The following is a 17004-nucleotide window of genomic DNA, read 5'->3' as shown; positions in this document are numbered from 1 at the left end:
CTTCTTTTTTTTAAAGATTTTATTTATTTATTTGAGAGAGAGAGAGAGAGAGAGAGAGCATGAGAGGGGGGAGGGTCAGAGGGAGAAGCAGACTCCCTGCCGAGCAGGGAGCCTGATGCGGGACTCGATCCAGGGACTCCAGGATCATGACCTGAGCCGAAGGCAGTCGCTTAACCAACTGAGCCACCCAGGCGCCCCCTGTAAGTCTTCTTTAACATATAAAAATTCCTTTGGAAACTTCCTTTATCTTCACCCCAACCCCCACCAAGATACATGTTAGGAATCATCCTCTAAGCACATGGTCCACTGATATACATCTAAAGGGCCTGAGGGTTTACTAAAGAATAATAAGTGACCTTTCCTAACAATAGCTAGCCTCCTCAGGGTCCTAGAAACCTTGCTTCCAAAACACCTTGGAGGCTTGTGCTATCCCTAACTCCCTCCCAACTTCAAACTATAGAATCAGTCACTCCTCACAACCCCTGTGCAGCTTTTTCTGCCCATGGGTTCTGTCCTCGTGCTTTAATAAAACCACCTTTTTGCACCAAAGTCGTCTCAAGAATTCTTTCTTGGACGTCGGCTTCAAACCCTAACATCTTTCCTACATCATATTGACACCTATTGTACTGTTTTTCAGCTTTAATGTAGGTTTGAAAGTTTTCAAAATAAAAAGTTAGGGAGGGGATAAACAAGGAATGATTTTCTTCCTCAACTGTTAGGGGTAAGGGAGAGGAAAGAGTGCTCTAGATCAGACAGTTCGGGTCTGAGTGCTCTTGGGATAGCTGTTTCCTAGTCTTTAGCTCCTGTGCCCCTGTTCCCAAGCCTTTTCTCCAGCTTCTTAACAATTCTGTGAGTTCCTGATAGGCTTCTAGTAAATTCCCTTTTGCTTAAGTTAATGATAATGAATTTCTATCATTGAAATCAGGATCTCTAAAAATAAAGCTGGAATATATACAATATGCACCACACAAGGAGTTTGTTCCAAATAGTTTTAAAGTAGGTAATCAAATGAATACATTTTCAAATATTTTGGGGGTAGTATGATGTTCATGCCTACTATTTAAATGTGTCAAAGTGAACCCCCCTGCACTTCAACAAGAGTTTTCTCTTTGCCCATGAACTGAACATTGGGCTAATCCTTTGACCCAAACTGCTCTTCCTCCTTATTATGTGCATTATGGTCAATCACTTCAAATACATTATATGAATAAAACACATTGGAATTCAGTTGCCAGGGGACACATGGCAAGAACCTGAACCACTGGCTCACATGGTGAATAAATTTGCTCCAGCACCACAAAATCATTAGGACCAGATTTCACTTTCTATAAAAGAAAAAGTGCACTTTTGTACAGGAGTATTTGGAGACAAGAAGAATGAGAGAGCACAAGGGCGGGACTCAGCAAGTAGGTTATTGAAAGAGGATATTTTTTTAAATTTAAATTTTAGTTAGTGAACATACAGTGCAATATTGGTTTCTGGAGTAGAGTTCAATGATTCATCACTTATATACAACACCCAGTGCTCATCACAACAAGTGCCCTCTTTAATACCCATCACCCATCTAGCCCATCCTCCACCCACCTCCCTCCATCACCCCTCAGTTTGTTCTCTATTGTTAAGAGTCTCTTATGGTTTGTTTCCAAAAGAGGAGACTTTTGAGGACTACTACGTGAAGTGGACATTTGGCATCTCATTGTTTATCTTTGCAATAACTCTCTGATAGAAGTGTTACCTCCATGCTACAGATGAGGGGGGAATATGTGCAGGAGGAGGGTTCGAGCCTAGATAGAGCCCCAAATCACTTTTCCCCCCAAAAATGTCATGTGGTCTTAGTGTGTCAAGAGGCGTTCTGGTACATTACCTAGGATTGCAGCAGAATATAAAAAGGTAAGGAAAAACTTGGACTGATTCCTTCAGGGCCAGAATATACTACTTTTTGGCTATAGGAGCACTTTGAAATAGAGGGCAATACCATCACCCTTTATCCTTTTTTGTATGTTTATTTCAAGTTTTTATTTAAATTTAAGTTAGTTATTACAATACATATGCTGTAATATTAGTTTCAGGAGTAGAATTTAGTGATTCATCACTTACATATCACTCTTTATGCTTTTTAAGACAGGTGCTCTTTTTCTCCTTAATAGGGGAAAATATCAAGTAAAAAACGAACAGCCGTTATGGAAAAAAATTTCAAGAATCTTAGGGGGGTTACACTACAATTCAAACAAGGTGAGTAAGTGAGACTGACAGGGACCCCTGAGGTGGAGGGCAGAGTCTGCACGTCTGAATTCCAAGTCCGAGATTCCTTCTTACTAAGAATACCAGGAAATGACTGCAGGTTTCTCTAGACTGTCAACATACCTCAACTTTCCCTTTAGGATCACCTGGCGCTTGGACCACGCCCACAAATACCCGTCAAGCAAAGTGGCCGCCGCGCCTCCGCGCTAGATCCCCTCAGGCGCCGCCCCCTGCCCGGCCCAGCACTGCCGCCTCGGCCGGGCCGGCCCCGCCTGGCGCCATCACGCTCTAGCACAGCCTTCGCGCCTGCGCAGGCCGGACCTGCGGCAGTAGGCGGAAGTCGTCGCGCGTGCGCTAAATGGGAAAGCTGTTTCTTCTCCCTCCCTCCCCCTTCCCTGTAGGGCGGCTCTTCTTGGACATGCTTCCGGGTCGAGGGGTTTGCTTCCGGAGAGCGGGAAGGCTGAAACGGGGTGATTAAACTGGAGCCGAGTTTGCGAGGTTTTCGCTGGAGAGAAGGCCGTGGTCATGGACAGGTCAGTTCTGGTGGTACTGACCAAGCTCGGAGACTTGCCCCTCCTGCTTGTTGGCGGAACGAAATAGGTGAAACCCAACTCTCAGAGGAAGCCGGGGAGGGCCCGGGTGCTAAGCCTAAGACTGCTTTCCCGGGGTGGGGGCCTCTGTAGGTAATGGAAGAAAGGCCGCTTGGGTCGGGCTGGGTATAGACGGTGATAATGCCCTGCGTTCTCGCGGCAACTCTGCCATCTGTTTTGTGTTTTCGCGCGACATTTGTCGGTCCTGGGGTGGGCGGATAGGAGGTGGCCCGGCATTCGAGATGCTGAGTGACCTGCCCGAGATCACAAAGCCAGTCAGTGACGGAACTGGGTTTTCAACCCAGACTTTCTTATTACAAGTTCCAGCATCAGAGAGTTACTGAATTGAGTTCTTTCAGTCACCCTGGCACTATGCTAGCTACCTGCGACATAGGTGAGTTACTCTATGTTCTTGGCTACGAGGAGTTGGTTGTATAGTGGAGGAGATATCCGAGCAGTGCAAAGTGATGTGTTTTGACTATTCTGTGAGAAGAGAAAATGAGGATGCGGTTAAGTCCACCTGCCACGGGAGGTAGCAGGAAGACTTCTCAAAGGAGGTAACTTTCTAGTTAGTCTGAATAATAGTAGCCAACACTGAGTGCCTTAAACGCTTTAAATATATTACTGGGGCGCCTGGGTGGCTCAGTTGGTTAAGCGACTGCCTTCGGCTCAGGTCATGATCCTGGAGTCCCGGGATCGAGTCCCGCGTCGGGCTCCCTGCTCGGCAGGGAGTCTGCTTCTCCCTCTGACCTTCCTCCTTCTCATGCTCTCTGTCTCTCATTCTCTCGCTCTCAAATAAATAAATAAAATCTTTAAAAAAATAAATAAATATATTACTAGCTAATTTAATTTTCCTACAGTCGTTTGAGGATAGGTACTATGATCCTCTTTTCATAGATAATACTGGGGCTAAAAGAGCTTAAGAAATTGGTCACAGTTAGGAAGCTAGTAAGTAGAAGAACCAAGTTGCCAACCTGGATCAATGTGTCTCCAGATTCCAGGCGGCTCTTTCTGGTGAGTTAAGTGTTCACCAGGTGGGTGAACAAGGGGGCAAATGTAGGCCTCTGTAGAAGAAACAACATGTATAGGGTGCAAGAATATGAAAAGGAATGCGTTGTGTAGCCGAATGGTCACATGCAATGTGTGTTTGTATGGGGATGTTGGTTGCTGAATGTGAGGCTGAACTGGTAAGCTGGGGTTAGGTGGTAAAAAACAAAGGAAATTTGGACTTGATTCTGTAAGCCAGAGAGATTCCGTAGGCTTCAGAGCTACCTGAAGGTTTTAAGTGGAGGAAAAGCATATTAGATTCTTGTCTCAAAATACAGGTCTTTTAATTCACACAATTTATATTTTATTTATTTATTTATTTATTTTTTAAAGGTATGTTCTTTTATTTATTTATTTATTTTAAAGATTTTATTTATTTGACAGAGACACGGTGAGAGAGGAAACACAAGCAGGGGGAGTGGGAGAGGGAGAAGCAGGCTTCCCGCGGAGCAGGGAGCCCAATGCGGGGCTCGATCCCAGGACCCCGGGATCATGACCCGAGCCGAAGGCAGACGCTTAACGACTGAGCCACCCAGGCGCCCCTCACACAATTTATATTTTAGACCTTGGACTGAGAATGGTGGGAGATCAGAGGCTCTGTGACTGCAAGTAGTACTGAGACCAGAGACGTATTTGTGTACTCTGGGGAGAAATAACTTGAAGGATCATTTCTCTCCAATTTACTAGAATTCTTTTACTTAGTCTTACATTTTGTCAGTCCAAACAACAGAATTTTTCACAGTACCCCCGGTTTGAAACATTTGGAAACTACAGAAGATCCTTTTAAGAGAGAGTTCCTGCAATTTTAGGGAACTCCTCAAATTAACAGAAGAAAGATCTGCCTTCCTGAAGCAATTATGTAAAATAGTGTTATAATATAGATTTCAAGTGTTGAAATCATTCCATAGGCAAAAATAACGTATTGAGTACTAGAAACTCAAAGATGCCTGTGCAGGAAAAATTTGAGAGGGACTTTGAAGGATAAGCAAGATTTGGAAACAAAGAGCACTGTCAACCAAAAGCTCAAGGACTTGGCTACTGGGATGATCTATACCTTGACTGACCCAGGGTCCTTTGCTCCAATCATGATAAAGTTCTTTGCAGATGCTGCATTCTCATTTCATTCACATGAACTTAATGATACTATTTTAGGAGTGGCTATGGAGAGATGTCATCCCCTGTGATCCGGGAGGCAGAGGTGACTCGGACTGCACGGAAACAGAGTGCTCAAAAAAGAGTTTTAAGTATCCTTTGCATTTTAAGTATTGTTATACAAATTGCAATATGCTTGGAATCAGGATTATAGAATTTTCTTTTTATGAGAGATACTAAACACTCGCTATTATAACAAAGTACTGTGGAAATTAGTTTTTTAAGTCCCCAGATATGTTATTTGGTAAATTAAATGCTGAAATTCAATGAGATTAAGATTTGTGTTACCCCGAAAATAAGGATGTTCTGTTTTACTGTTATCATATTGTCATTAGCTTCTGCTAAGATTAGATATCTTTTTTTAAAATTTGAAATGTAAGGACCGTGTGTAGTACTAAGACTGATATTTGAGAAATTAAGTAGTAGAGGGAGTTATTTACTCTTTGCATAGAATAAATGGTAGCCATAAAAACCTTGTTCTTAAAAAAATGTATTCACATATTTATATAGTGTAAATATGGTTAATTTGAACTTTAATGGTGTCTTTTCTATGTGGAAAACTTTTCTTAATGCTTCCTATAGTTCGGCCATCCCAAGATGAAATTTTTGCTACTACTACACCAAGAAATCAGGTTATCCCTCGGACTCCCAGTTCATTTCGACCACCTTGTAAGATTTTTTGCTTTTAAAGCATTTAATAATAATAATAGTAGCTGTAGGTTAAAACTTAAAATACACATAATAAATATAATCTTTGGTTATGATATCAATAATTAAGAACAAATAATAATGATTGCAGTTACTATGTACAAGGTACCGTACTTTACATAAATACACAATGACTGTAACGTAAGTATTATCTCTCTTTTGCCAAAACAAAGTGAGACTTGGAGAAACTATTCAGTAAGGATAGCATGGCTGAGCAAATATGTAAGTAATGGAATCAAAGTTCAAGCAATGATTTGTATACTTCAGAGGCTATGCCCTGTACACCAAATGGCCTCTTCAGTATGCTTTATAAAATTAGAATATGAAGAATCCATGGACTTATTCACGTCCTTTTTTTTTTTTTTTTTACCACTCAGTTATGTTTTAACAAAAGCATCTCTATTTGCAGTAAAAATTTTTCCTGATGGGCTCAGTAGTACCAAAAGCCGAAATTTAGAAAAATAAGTTAAATCTTCATATCGTGGAAATGTTAATATTTAAAGTATTTAGTTGGTTAGAATCTACATAATTAAAAACAAAGTTATTGGGACATCTGGCTGGCTCAGTCAGTAGAGCATGTGACTCTTGATCTTGGGGTTGTGAGTTTGAGCCCATGTTGGGTGTAGAGATTACTTAAATAAATTTTCAAAATTAAAAAAAAAAACCAACAAAGTTATTTACTGTTTGATTGTTTTGTTTTCATGATCATGTTCATGCGCTTTAGATTCTTTTTACTAACCTCTTATTTGTAGTTACTCCACCCAGCCGAAGCTTACTAAGGCATCCAGATGTTTCCTGCATTCTTGGAACGGGAGGGAGGTCTCCCCGGCTTACACAGTCTTCAGGGTTCTTGGGAAACCTGTCTATGGTATGTAGGAAAGCAGGGCTGAAAATATTTCCACCTTCATATAAAAGTATGATATTGAGCTGAAAAGCCTTTAGTGAGATTTGAAGTCATAGTCATCAAAAGAGTAACTAGGTGATGGAGATTGAAATAATTTTTTGGTTAGGCTTTCAGAAAACAAACCTGAAGCATCTCATGTCATAGATGGAAGCTGCAACACCGAAAACATTTAGATCCAGATAGAATGTGTTAATCTGATAGTCTGCTGATCCAAAGAAATAATTGGTGGGTTGCTAATAGCTATAAAAGCTGAGCCCTGTTTTGAAGCATAAAACAGTAGGAAGCCAAGAGTAATGGATGAAGAATAGCATAAGGAAGAGAGACGATGCATTAAAGGAAAGAAAAGAGAAAATGTTGGGAAAAGTAGATGAGACACTCTTCAGGAATCATCGTGGTATAGTATTGAAAATAGAAGAAATGTCATATAAACTGATACAGATTGACTTGATCTAGGTGTTTAAAATATCCTCTAGAAAAAGGAAGGATTGTATCTGAGACGGAAACAGAAGAGTTCTGTTGGAGTAGTAGAGTACGATGGCTAATTTAGTGCTAAAAATATAAAAACGGTCCTTCTATATTTGCCTCTGTGCTTATTAAAAAGGCACAGGAATTTTTACACACTCTTGAAATTGTCTAGGTGTTTTCTGAAGAATGGTTTTGCTTGGAAATAAGTCAAGTGGAGAAAGACAAGTATCATACGATCTCACTGATAGGAGGAATTTGAGAAACAAGACAGAGGACCATAGGGGAAGGGAGGAAAAAATGAAACAAGATGAAACCAGAGAGGGAGACAAACCATAAGAGACTCTTAATCTCAGGAAACAAACAGAGATGCTGGAGTGGTGGATGGGAGTGGGGTGGGAGGGATGGGGTGGCTGGGTGATGGACATTGGGGAGGGTATGTGCTATGGTGAGCGCTGGGGGAATTGTGTAAGACTGATGAATCACAGACCTGTACCTCTGAAACAAATAATACATTATATGTTAAGAAAAAAGAAGATCGTAGGAAGGGAAAAATGAAAGGGGGGAAATTGGAGGGGGAGACGAACCATGAGAGACTATCGACTCTGAGAAACAAACTGAGGGTTCTGGGGGGGGGGGTGGGAGGATGGGTTAGCCTGGTGATGGGTATTAAAGAGGGCACGTATTGAATGGAGCACTGGGTGGGTTATACGCAAACAATGAATCATGGAACACTACATCAAAAACTAATGATGTAATGTATGGTGACTAACATAACATAATAAAATTAAATTAAAAAAAAAAGAATGATTTTGCATGTTAAATCTCTCCTTGTCTTAAAAGGTTAAATTGATCTTTAACATGTTTATTGTTGTCTTACAGATTTTAGTGTTAATGTCTAACAATGATCTAGCCATTGAACAGTTTTGCTCTGTATATGAATCTGGTTTATTTTGGCAGTGTTTACCATATTCTGCTTAAAACATGAGTGAATTGACTACATCTGGGTTTAAGCAAAAGAAGATAACTTATTATTTACTGTTTTAGAACTGCAAGATTAATAGTAAAATTCTTACTGTTTTAAAGCCCAGGACAGAGTAAATGTGTATTGATTATTATAAAATGTTTGGGTTTAAATATACATTTTTATTGTTGCTTGTGCCTAGATTTTAAATAAAGGCAATTTTTTTTAATAAAGGTTACAATTTTTAAAAGATGGATTTTAAATACAGGTGAATTTTAAAAACAGGGACATGTTTTTAAACATTTTAGACATGTCCAAAAATAGTAGAGTAAGCCCCATGTTCTCATTGCCCAGTTATCAATATATGGCTGATCTTGTCTCATCTACACCCACAAGCCTTTCCCTATATTACTTTACAACTCCCAGGTTTCACACCACTTTACTCATAAATGCTTTTTTCATATGTATCTCTGAGACATAAGGATACATTTCTTTAACATAGTGCTATTAACATATCTAACACTGGGGCGCCTGGGTGGCTCAGTTGGTTAGGCGACTGCCTTCGGCTCAGGTCATGATCCTGGAGTCCCTGGATCAAGTCCCACATCGGGCTCCCTGCTCGGCGGGGAGTCTGCTTCTCCCTCTGACCCTAACCCCTCTCATGTGCTCTCTCTCATTCTCTCTCTCTCAAATAAATAAATAAAATCTTTAAAAAAAACAACAACATATCTAACACTGTATACACACACACAGTAATTCCTTTATCATTTCAAATATCCATTTTGTATATATATTTTTTCATTATTGTATATATTTCATTAAATGTTCACATTTCCTCGGTTATATCAATTTTTTTTTAAGTTGGTTTGTTTAATCAGGCTTCAAATAAGATAAACACATTGCATTTGCTTGGTATGTCTCTTCTTTTAATCTGTAAGTTCCTCCATCATCCCTTTTATTATAATTTATATGTTGAAAAAACATAAATTTGTCATTTGTCCTGTATAATTTCCCAATAGTGAAAAACTGATGTGAACTTAGAGCAGTAGGACCACCATATTTTACCTGCTAATATCAGCTTAAATAGTACAAAATGCAGTGTTTATTGCTTTTAAAATACATATGGCGTAGTACAAAGAAGAAAATAGTCATGAGAGCTGTGATTTCCTTAACAAAATAGCCTGTGGCTATCTCTTAAATGTGAAAAACACATATATAGGTTTAAAAAAATTTAACAATGTTAAAGTCTTTATTCCCTTAATGGCAGTAGCTCATTACTTTTCTGTATCTTCCTTTTTTTTTTTTTTAAGGTAACTAATCTGGATGACAGTAATTGGGCCACTGCATTCACATCACAGCGATCAGGAACCCTCACAAACACAGAATCCCACAGTGTAACAGAGGATGTTACTCTCAGTGCTGTCATGTTACGTGAGGATGATCCTGGTGAAGCTGGTAAATGGCTTTGAGCTTTTTAATGAAGTAGCCTGTACCTTTACTAAGATGAAGGAAACTGTCTCTTGTGAATAAAGTATTTTTGTTTAAGCTGATTAGTTATGGTAATGCCTGAGCCATTTGATGTAGTAGCTCTGGAAGGTTGAGAACCTCACCTTAGTTCTCAGATGGAGCGTCTTGCTTCAGTGTAAATACCTTGTCAGGTTAGTAGACAAGTCTCATATCTTTATTCTTTTCACATTTGTTCTGTTGAAAGAACATCTCTTTTTCTTGAGGTTTAGTTTTTATCTAATATTGACATATTTTGACATGGATGCTAATGCTGTTTATTTGCTTTTTTCAAATAGTATCGTGACCTTTCTAGTTTTAGATTGGTTATACTATTCCCTTTTGGAAAAAAATGTTTGCTTTCCATGTGTCTGTGTGTACTCATTATTACACAGGTTCTTCACTTTATCATCATCATAAGCTAACATATAATGGTGAGAGTCAATGTGCTTACCTCTGCATGAACATTATCTTTTCTAATGGTCCATTAAAGAGTTACAATAACTATTCCCATCTGGGGGGAAAGGAAATTGCTGCTCATGGTGGTTGACCTGCTTAAGCTCACCTGGCTAGGAAGTGACTGGCACCAGGATTTGAAACTAAGTTTGATTTTACAGCCCTTCTCTTAACAGGGTGGTAACCACTGCTTCCTTATAGTATATGCCAGTAATAAGTACTTAAATTTTGAGTGATTCAGAAATCCTTTATACTGAATCTATAAAATATAAAAAATGTTTGTTTTTTAGTATGAATAATGGATGAGACCTTAAATATGATACAGTACTTTAGTAGAGTGTATGTATTTTCCCTGAGTAGAACATGTCGTCTTGGTATCTGTTATAACTTTCTCAGCTACCTTGTTATGTGTTTGAAATGCAATTCAGATATTTTAAAATATGGCTCACATTTTTATAGTAATTGTTGACAGATCAGATTAATACCTAACACACCTTTGGGCTCTTAAAAGACTTGTAGGTAACAAGAGAAAAAATAGATATATTGGACTACATAAAAGTCTAACATTTCTATGCATCAAAAGATACAATCAGTAGAGTGAAAAGGCAGTCCACAGAATGGGAGAATATATTTGCACATCTTATATCCAATAGGAGGTTAATATCTAGAATGTAGAAAGAACTGCAGCTCAACAAAACAAAAAACAATGCAATTTAAAAATGGGCAAAGGACTTAAATAGACATTTCTCCAAAGAAGATATAAAAATGGCCAGTAAGCATATGTTAAGATGTTCAACATTACTAATCGTTAGGGAAATGCAGATCAAAACTGAAATGAGACCACCTCACAGCCATTAGGATGGATACTACCAAATCAAAACAAAATAAAACAAAAAACAGGAAATAACAAGTGTTGGCAAGGATGTGGAGAAATTGGAGCCTTTGTACATTATTTGTGGGAATGTAAAATTGTGCAGTGCTATGGAAAGCAGATGGCGATTCCTCAAAAAATTAAAACTAGAGGGCACCTGGGTGGCTCAGTCGTTGAGCGTCTGCCTTCAGCTCAGGTCATGATTCCAGGGTCCTGGGATCAAGCCCTGCATCGGGCTCCCTGCTCGGCAGGAGACCTGCTTCTCCCTCTCCCACTCCCCCTGCCTGTGTTCCCTCTTTAGCTGTGTCTCTCTCTATCAAATAAATAAAATCTTAAAAAAAAAAAAAAATTAAAACTAGAATTACCATATGATCAGCAGTTCTACTTTTGGATATATGCCCCAAAAAACTGAAATCAGGATCACAGAGATTTGTATACCCTTGTTTGTAGCCCCATTGTTCATAATAGCCAAAAGGTAGAAGCAACCCAAATGTCTGTTGATGGATGAATGGATAAATAAATGTGTTATCTACATACTGTGGAATATTATTCTACCTTAAAAAGTAAGGAAATTCAGGGCGCCTGGGTGGCTCAGTTGGTTGGGCGACTGCCTTCAGCTCAGGTCATGATCCTGGAGTCCCGGGATCGAGTCCCGCATTGGGCTCCCTGCTCGGCAGGGAGTCTGCTTCTCCCTCTGACCCTCCTCCCTCTCATGCTCTCTGTCTCTCATTCTCTCTCTCTCAAATAAATAAATAAAATCTTTAAAAAAAAAAAAATTAAAAAAGTAAGGAAATTCAGACACATACTACAACATGGATGAAACTTGAGGATGTTTTGCTAAATGAAATAAACCAGTGACGAAAGAATACTGTATGATTCCATTTATATGAGGTACCAAAAGTAATCAGCTCCTAGAAAGTAGAATGATGGTTGTCAGGGACTAGAGAAAAGAGGGGAATGGAGTTATTTAATAGGTACAGAGTTTTAGGGTTTTTTTCCAACTGAGATATAATTGACATGTAACGTTGTGTAAGTTTAAGGTGTACAACATTGAATTGATGTATTTATATATTGCACTGTGATTATTAGTGTTCGCTAACACCTCCATCATACCTTCACATCACAGAATTACCATTTCTTTTTTGGGGTGAGAACATTTAAGATCTAGTCTCTCAGCACCTTTGAACTGTATATAATACAGATTTGTTGACTATAATCAACGCTATGCATTAGATTTCCAGAACTTACTCATCTCCTAACTGCAAGTTTGTACCCTTTGACCAACATCTCCAATTTTCTCACCCCCTAGCCCTAGTAACCACTGTTCCGCTTTGTTTCTGTGAGTTTGGATTTTTAAGATTCCATATGTAAGTGTTATCATATAGTATTTGTCTTTCTCTGTCAGATTTATTTCACTTAGCATAACGTTCTCAAAGTCCACCCATGTTCTCGCAAGGGGCAGGATTTTCTTCTTTCTCATGGCTGAATAATATTCCATTGTATGTATATACCACTTCTTTATCCATTCATCTTGTGATGGACACTTGGGTTGTTTCCATATCTTGGCTATTATGAATAATACTGCAGTGAACCTGGGAGTGCAGATACCTTTTCAATATCCTGTTTTCATTTCCTTTGGATATATATGCAGAAGTGAGATTATGGTTTCATATGGTAGTTCTTTTTAAAATGTTTTGAGGACGGGGCGCCTGGGTGGCTCAGTTGGTTAAGCGACTGCCTTCGGCTCAGGTCATGATCCTGGAGTCCCTGGATCGAGTCCCGCATCGGGCTCCCTGCTCGGCGGGGAGTCTGCTTCTCCCTCTGACCCTCCCCCCCCATGTGCTTGCTCTCTCTCATTCTCTCTCTCTCAAATAAATAAATAAAAATCTTTAAAATAAAATAAAATAAAATGTTTTGAGGAACCTCCATACTCTTCTGTAGTACTGAAGCAGTTTACATGCATAAAATATGCATAAAAGTTCCCATTTCTCTACATTGCAGCAGTTATTATTTGTCTTATTAATCATAGCCATCCTGACCGGTGTGAGGTAATAAGTTCATTGTGGTTTTGATTTATATTTTTCTGATGATTAGTAACATGGAGCATCTTTTCATATATCTATTGGCCATTTGTAGGTCTTTGGAGAAATATATTCAGTTCCTCTACCCATTTTTTAGTTAGACTGGGGTTTTTTGTTGTTGTTGTTATTGAATTGTATGAGTTCTTTATGTATTTTCGAATTAACCTCTTAGCAGATATGGTTTGCAAATGTTTTCACTCATTCCATAGATTGTGTGTTTGCTTTTTCATTTTGTTAATTGTTTCTTTTGCTGTACAGAGCTTTTTAGATTGATGTAGTCTCACTTGTTGACTTTTGCTTTTGTTTCTTGTACTTTTGGTGTCATATCCAAAAAATTGTTGCCAAGACGAATGTCAAGGAGCTCTTTGCCTGTATTTTTTTCTAGGAGTTTTATGGTTTTAGGTCTTATGTTTAAGTCTTTAATCCATTTCAAGTTAATTTTTATGAGTGGTATAAGATAAGGGTCCAATTTCATTTTTCTGTATGTGGTCACCCAGTTTTCCCAGCACCATTTATTGAAAAGGCTATCCTTTCCCCACTGAGTATTCTTACTTCCGCTGTCAAATATTAGTTGACTGTACATGTGGGAGTTTATTTCTGGACTCTTTTCCATTGGTCTGTGTCTCTGTTTCTTTGCCACTATCATACTGTTTTGATTACTAAAGCTTTGTAGTATAGTTTGAGATCAAGAAGTATGATGCCTCCAGCTTTGTTCTTCTTAGGATTGCTTGGGCTATCCTGAATTGGTAGTTTTGCAAGATGAAGAGTTCTGTGGGTAGATGGTGGTGATGGTTGCACAACAGTGTGAATGTACTTAATGCCACTGAACTGTACACTTAAAAATGGTTCAGATGGTAAAAATTTGTTATATTTATCTTACCACAGTTACAATTTTTAAGAAAATACAGGAGTAAGAAAAAAAAAAAGGATGTGTAGCTGTATTTTTAAGTTTTCAAAGAAACAGAATTACCCAGGAGTATGTCACTTAACTTTTGTTCCTTTTCTTTTTGATGTGTTCTAGCATCCATGAGTATGTTTTCTGATTTCCTGCAGTCTTTCTTAAAGCACTCTTCATCTACAGTTTTTGACCTTGTAGAAGAGTATGAAAACATTTGTAGTTGTCAGGTAAGTTAACTTCACACCAAGTTAACTTGGTCAAACTTCAGTACTCTTAGTGTTTTGAACAGCCTCAACCTATGAATTTCCATACTGTATTTAAGGGGGATATCTTAGGAGTAGTGGCAGGGGTGCCATGGTTGGGAGGTTAGCCAGAGCAGCTCTGCTTTTTGCATATTGAAGGTCCAGATAAGATTTCTTTGGGAACAGAAGGATTCTGCTGCTTTAAAAAAAGGAAAATCCAAAATATACAAAGAACTCTTAAAATCCAATAATTAGGAAATGAACAGTCCAATTAAAAAAATGGACATGGGGCTCCTGGGTGGCTAAGTTGGTTAAGCATCCGACTCTTGGTCTCAGTGCCAGTCTTAATCTCAGGGTTGTGAGTTCAAGCCCACGTTGGGCTACATGCTGGGCATGGAGCCTACTTAAAAAAAAATAACAATACAAAATATGTTAGTAGAAACCACACCAGAGAAGATACACAGATGGCAAATAAGCATATGAAAAAATGTTCAACATAATTTGTCATTATGGAATTGCAAATCAAAACAATGAGATGTCACTGTACACCTATTAGAATAGCAAAAATCCCAAACACTAACAACACCAAATGCTGGCAAGGATGTAGAACAGCAGTAACTCTAATTCATTGTTGGTGGGAATGCAAAATGATACAGCCGCTTTAGAAGACAGTTTCTCGGTTTCTTACAAAACTGAACATACTCTTATCATATGATTCAACAAACATTCATACTCTGGTATTTACCAAAATAAGTTAAAAACATATGCCCACACAAAAATCTGCTTATAGGTGTTTATAGCAGCTTTCTTCATAATTGCCTAAACTTAGAAGCAACCAAGATGTCCGTTAGTAAGTGAATGGATAAATCAACCATGGTACAGCTAGAAAATGGAATATTGTTTGACGCTAAAACGAAATGAGCCATCAAGCCATGAAGAGACAAGGATAAACCCTAAATGTATATTACTAAGCTAAAGAAACCACTTTGAAAAAGCTACATACTGTATGAATTCAACTATATGACATTCTGGAAAAGGCAAAACTTGGAGAGAGTAAAAAGACCTGTGGTCGCCTGGGGATGGGGAAAATGAGCATGAAAAGTGGATGGGTCTTTGGAGGAGTGAAACTGCTCTGTATGAGATTATAATGTGGATACCTGTCATACATTTGTCAACCCGTAGAATATACAACACCAGTTGGACGCCTCAGTAGCTCAGTTGGTTAAGCGTCTGCCTTTGGCTCAGGTCATGGTCCCAGGGTCCTGGGATCGAGTCCCACATCGGGCTCTTTGCTCAGCGGGGAGCCTGCTTCTCCCTGTGCCTGCCTCCCCCCCTGCTTGTGTTCCCTCTCTCTCTCTGTGACAAATAAATAACCCTTATATAAGCTATGGACTTTGGGAGATAAGGACAGGTCAGTGTTAGTCATTGATTGCTGTAGCAAATGTTCTGTTCTGGTGCTGGATATTCATATTCATAGTAAGTGCTGGAGTTGTATGTGAAGCCAGAAAGTAATGGGAACTCTGTACTTTCTACTCAATTTTGCTGTGAACCTAAAACTGCTTGAAAAAATTGTCTTTTTATTTGTTTATTTTATTTATTTTAGAGAGAGAGTGCTCACATGAGCTGGAGGAAGAGCAGAGGGAAGAGGAGAGGGAAAGGGAAATAATTTCAAGCAGACTCCGCATGTTGAGCATGGAGCCTGACACGGGGCTCAGTCTCACGACCCTGAGATCGTGACCTGAGCTGAAACCAAGAGTTGGCTCCTTAACTAACTGAGCCACTGAGGCGCCTACAAAAAAATTAAGTCTATTTAAAAAAAAAAAAAGGAAAAGGGGTACCTGGCTGGCTCAGTTGGAAAAGCATGCAACTCTTTTTTTTTAAGATTTTATTTATTTATCTGACAGAGAGAGAGACAGGAGAGAGGGAACACAAGTAGGGGGAGTGGGAGAGGGAGAAGCAGGCTTCCCGCCGAGCAGGGAGCCCGATGCGGGGCTCGATCCCAGGATCCTGGGATCATGACCTGAGCTGAAGGCAGCCGCTTAACCGACTGAGCCACCCAGGCGCCCCGGAAAAGCATGCAACTCTTGACTTTGGGATCATGAGTTCTAGCCCCACACTGGGTGTAGAGTTTACTAAAAAAATAAATAAATAAACTAAAAAGAAAAAAAAAGGACTTCAAATAACTATTGCATTTAAGAATGATTAAAATAATAATAGCCAATATTTTTTGAGCATTTAATATTGTTTCAATAATCAGTCTCTGAATTGTTCCATTATAAAAGCAGTAGCTTCATTAAATTAAAAAAAACAATAATAATCAGTGAATTACTGGAGTTAGGATTCCAATAGAAAATTTAATAATGAGAAGTACAGATAACATTTTTATTAAACCTTGCCCTTAAGATAAAAGGACCATTACTTCATGAATACTTTTAAAGGGAGGGAGAAATTGTGGTGGTAGTGATTCTTCATGTTCTGAATGAGAGCGATGCTGTTTCCTAGTTCCCCTTGATAAGATAAGGAAGTACTATTCATAACCTTTGAGAAAGGTTTCCTTTACCCTATGTCCTTAGGCTTTCTGATAAACAATTTTGTGTATGTTTCTGGGGAGAACATCCATACTTTTCATTAGATTTTCACACATGCCTCAACCTGAAAAAGGTTAAGAACTACTGTTTTAGAACAAGGAAGGACTTTGGTTAAATTTTGGCTAGAAATGACAATTTTTTAGTACCAATCTTTTTTTTTTTTTTTAATAAGAGCTAGAGTGCTTGCCCGTGGGGTTGGGGTGGATGAGGAGGATGGGCGGGGGGAGAGGAGAGAGAATCCCAGGTAGGCTCCACTTGTAGCATGGAGCCTGACTAGGGGTCCAAGACCATGACCCA

The 17004-nt window shown here is 39.0% G+C and overlaps 1 protein-coding gene across 2 annotated transcripts in view; it reads left to right on the top strand.

The window, feature by feature from the left end:
* Positions 1-2606: 2606 nt before the first annotated feature.
* The window catches only part of NUP107 (nucleoporin 107), a 49434-nt gene continuing 35036 nt past the window's right edge, over positions 2607-17004 (top strand). Inside the window, exons 1-6 of one of the 2 annotated variants that reach the window (XM_035002190.1) lie at positions 2607-2774; positions 5031-5122; positions 5613-5699; positions 6491-6606; positions 9379-9523; positions 14001-14104. In XM_035002190.1, the coding sequence (XP_034858081.1) occupies positions 2767-2774; positions 5031-5122; positions 5613-5699; positions 6491-6606; positions 9379-9523; positions 14001-14104 (552 nt within the window). In that variant the 5' untranslated portion in view covers positions 2607-2766. Of the gene's footprint in view, positions 2775-5030; positions 5123-5610; positions 5700-6490; positions 6607-9378; positions 9524-14000; positions 14105-17004 lie in introns of both variants that reach the window. The other variant, XM_035002191.1, reaches the window with a different exon arrangement.

Source organism: Mirounga leonina, unplaced genomic scaffold (assembly GCF_011800145.1).
Source record: "Mirounga leonina isolate KUSES-001 unplaced genomic scaffold, KU_Mleo_1.0 Mir_126, whole genome shotgun sequence".
In the NCBI taxonomy this organism is placed as follows: Eukaryota; Metazoa; Chordata; class Mammalia; order Carnivora; family Phocidae; genus Mirounga; species Mirounga leonina.
The sequence above is the reverse complement of the archived record's forward strand: the minus strand, read 5'-3'. Positions and strand labels throughout refer to the sequence as shown.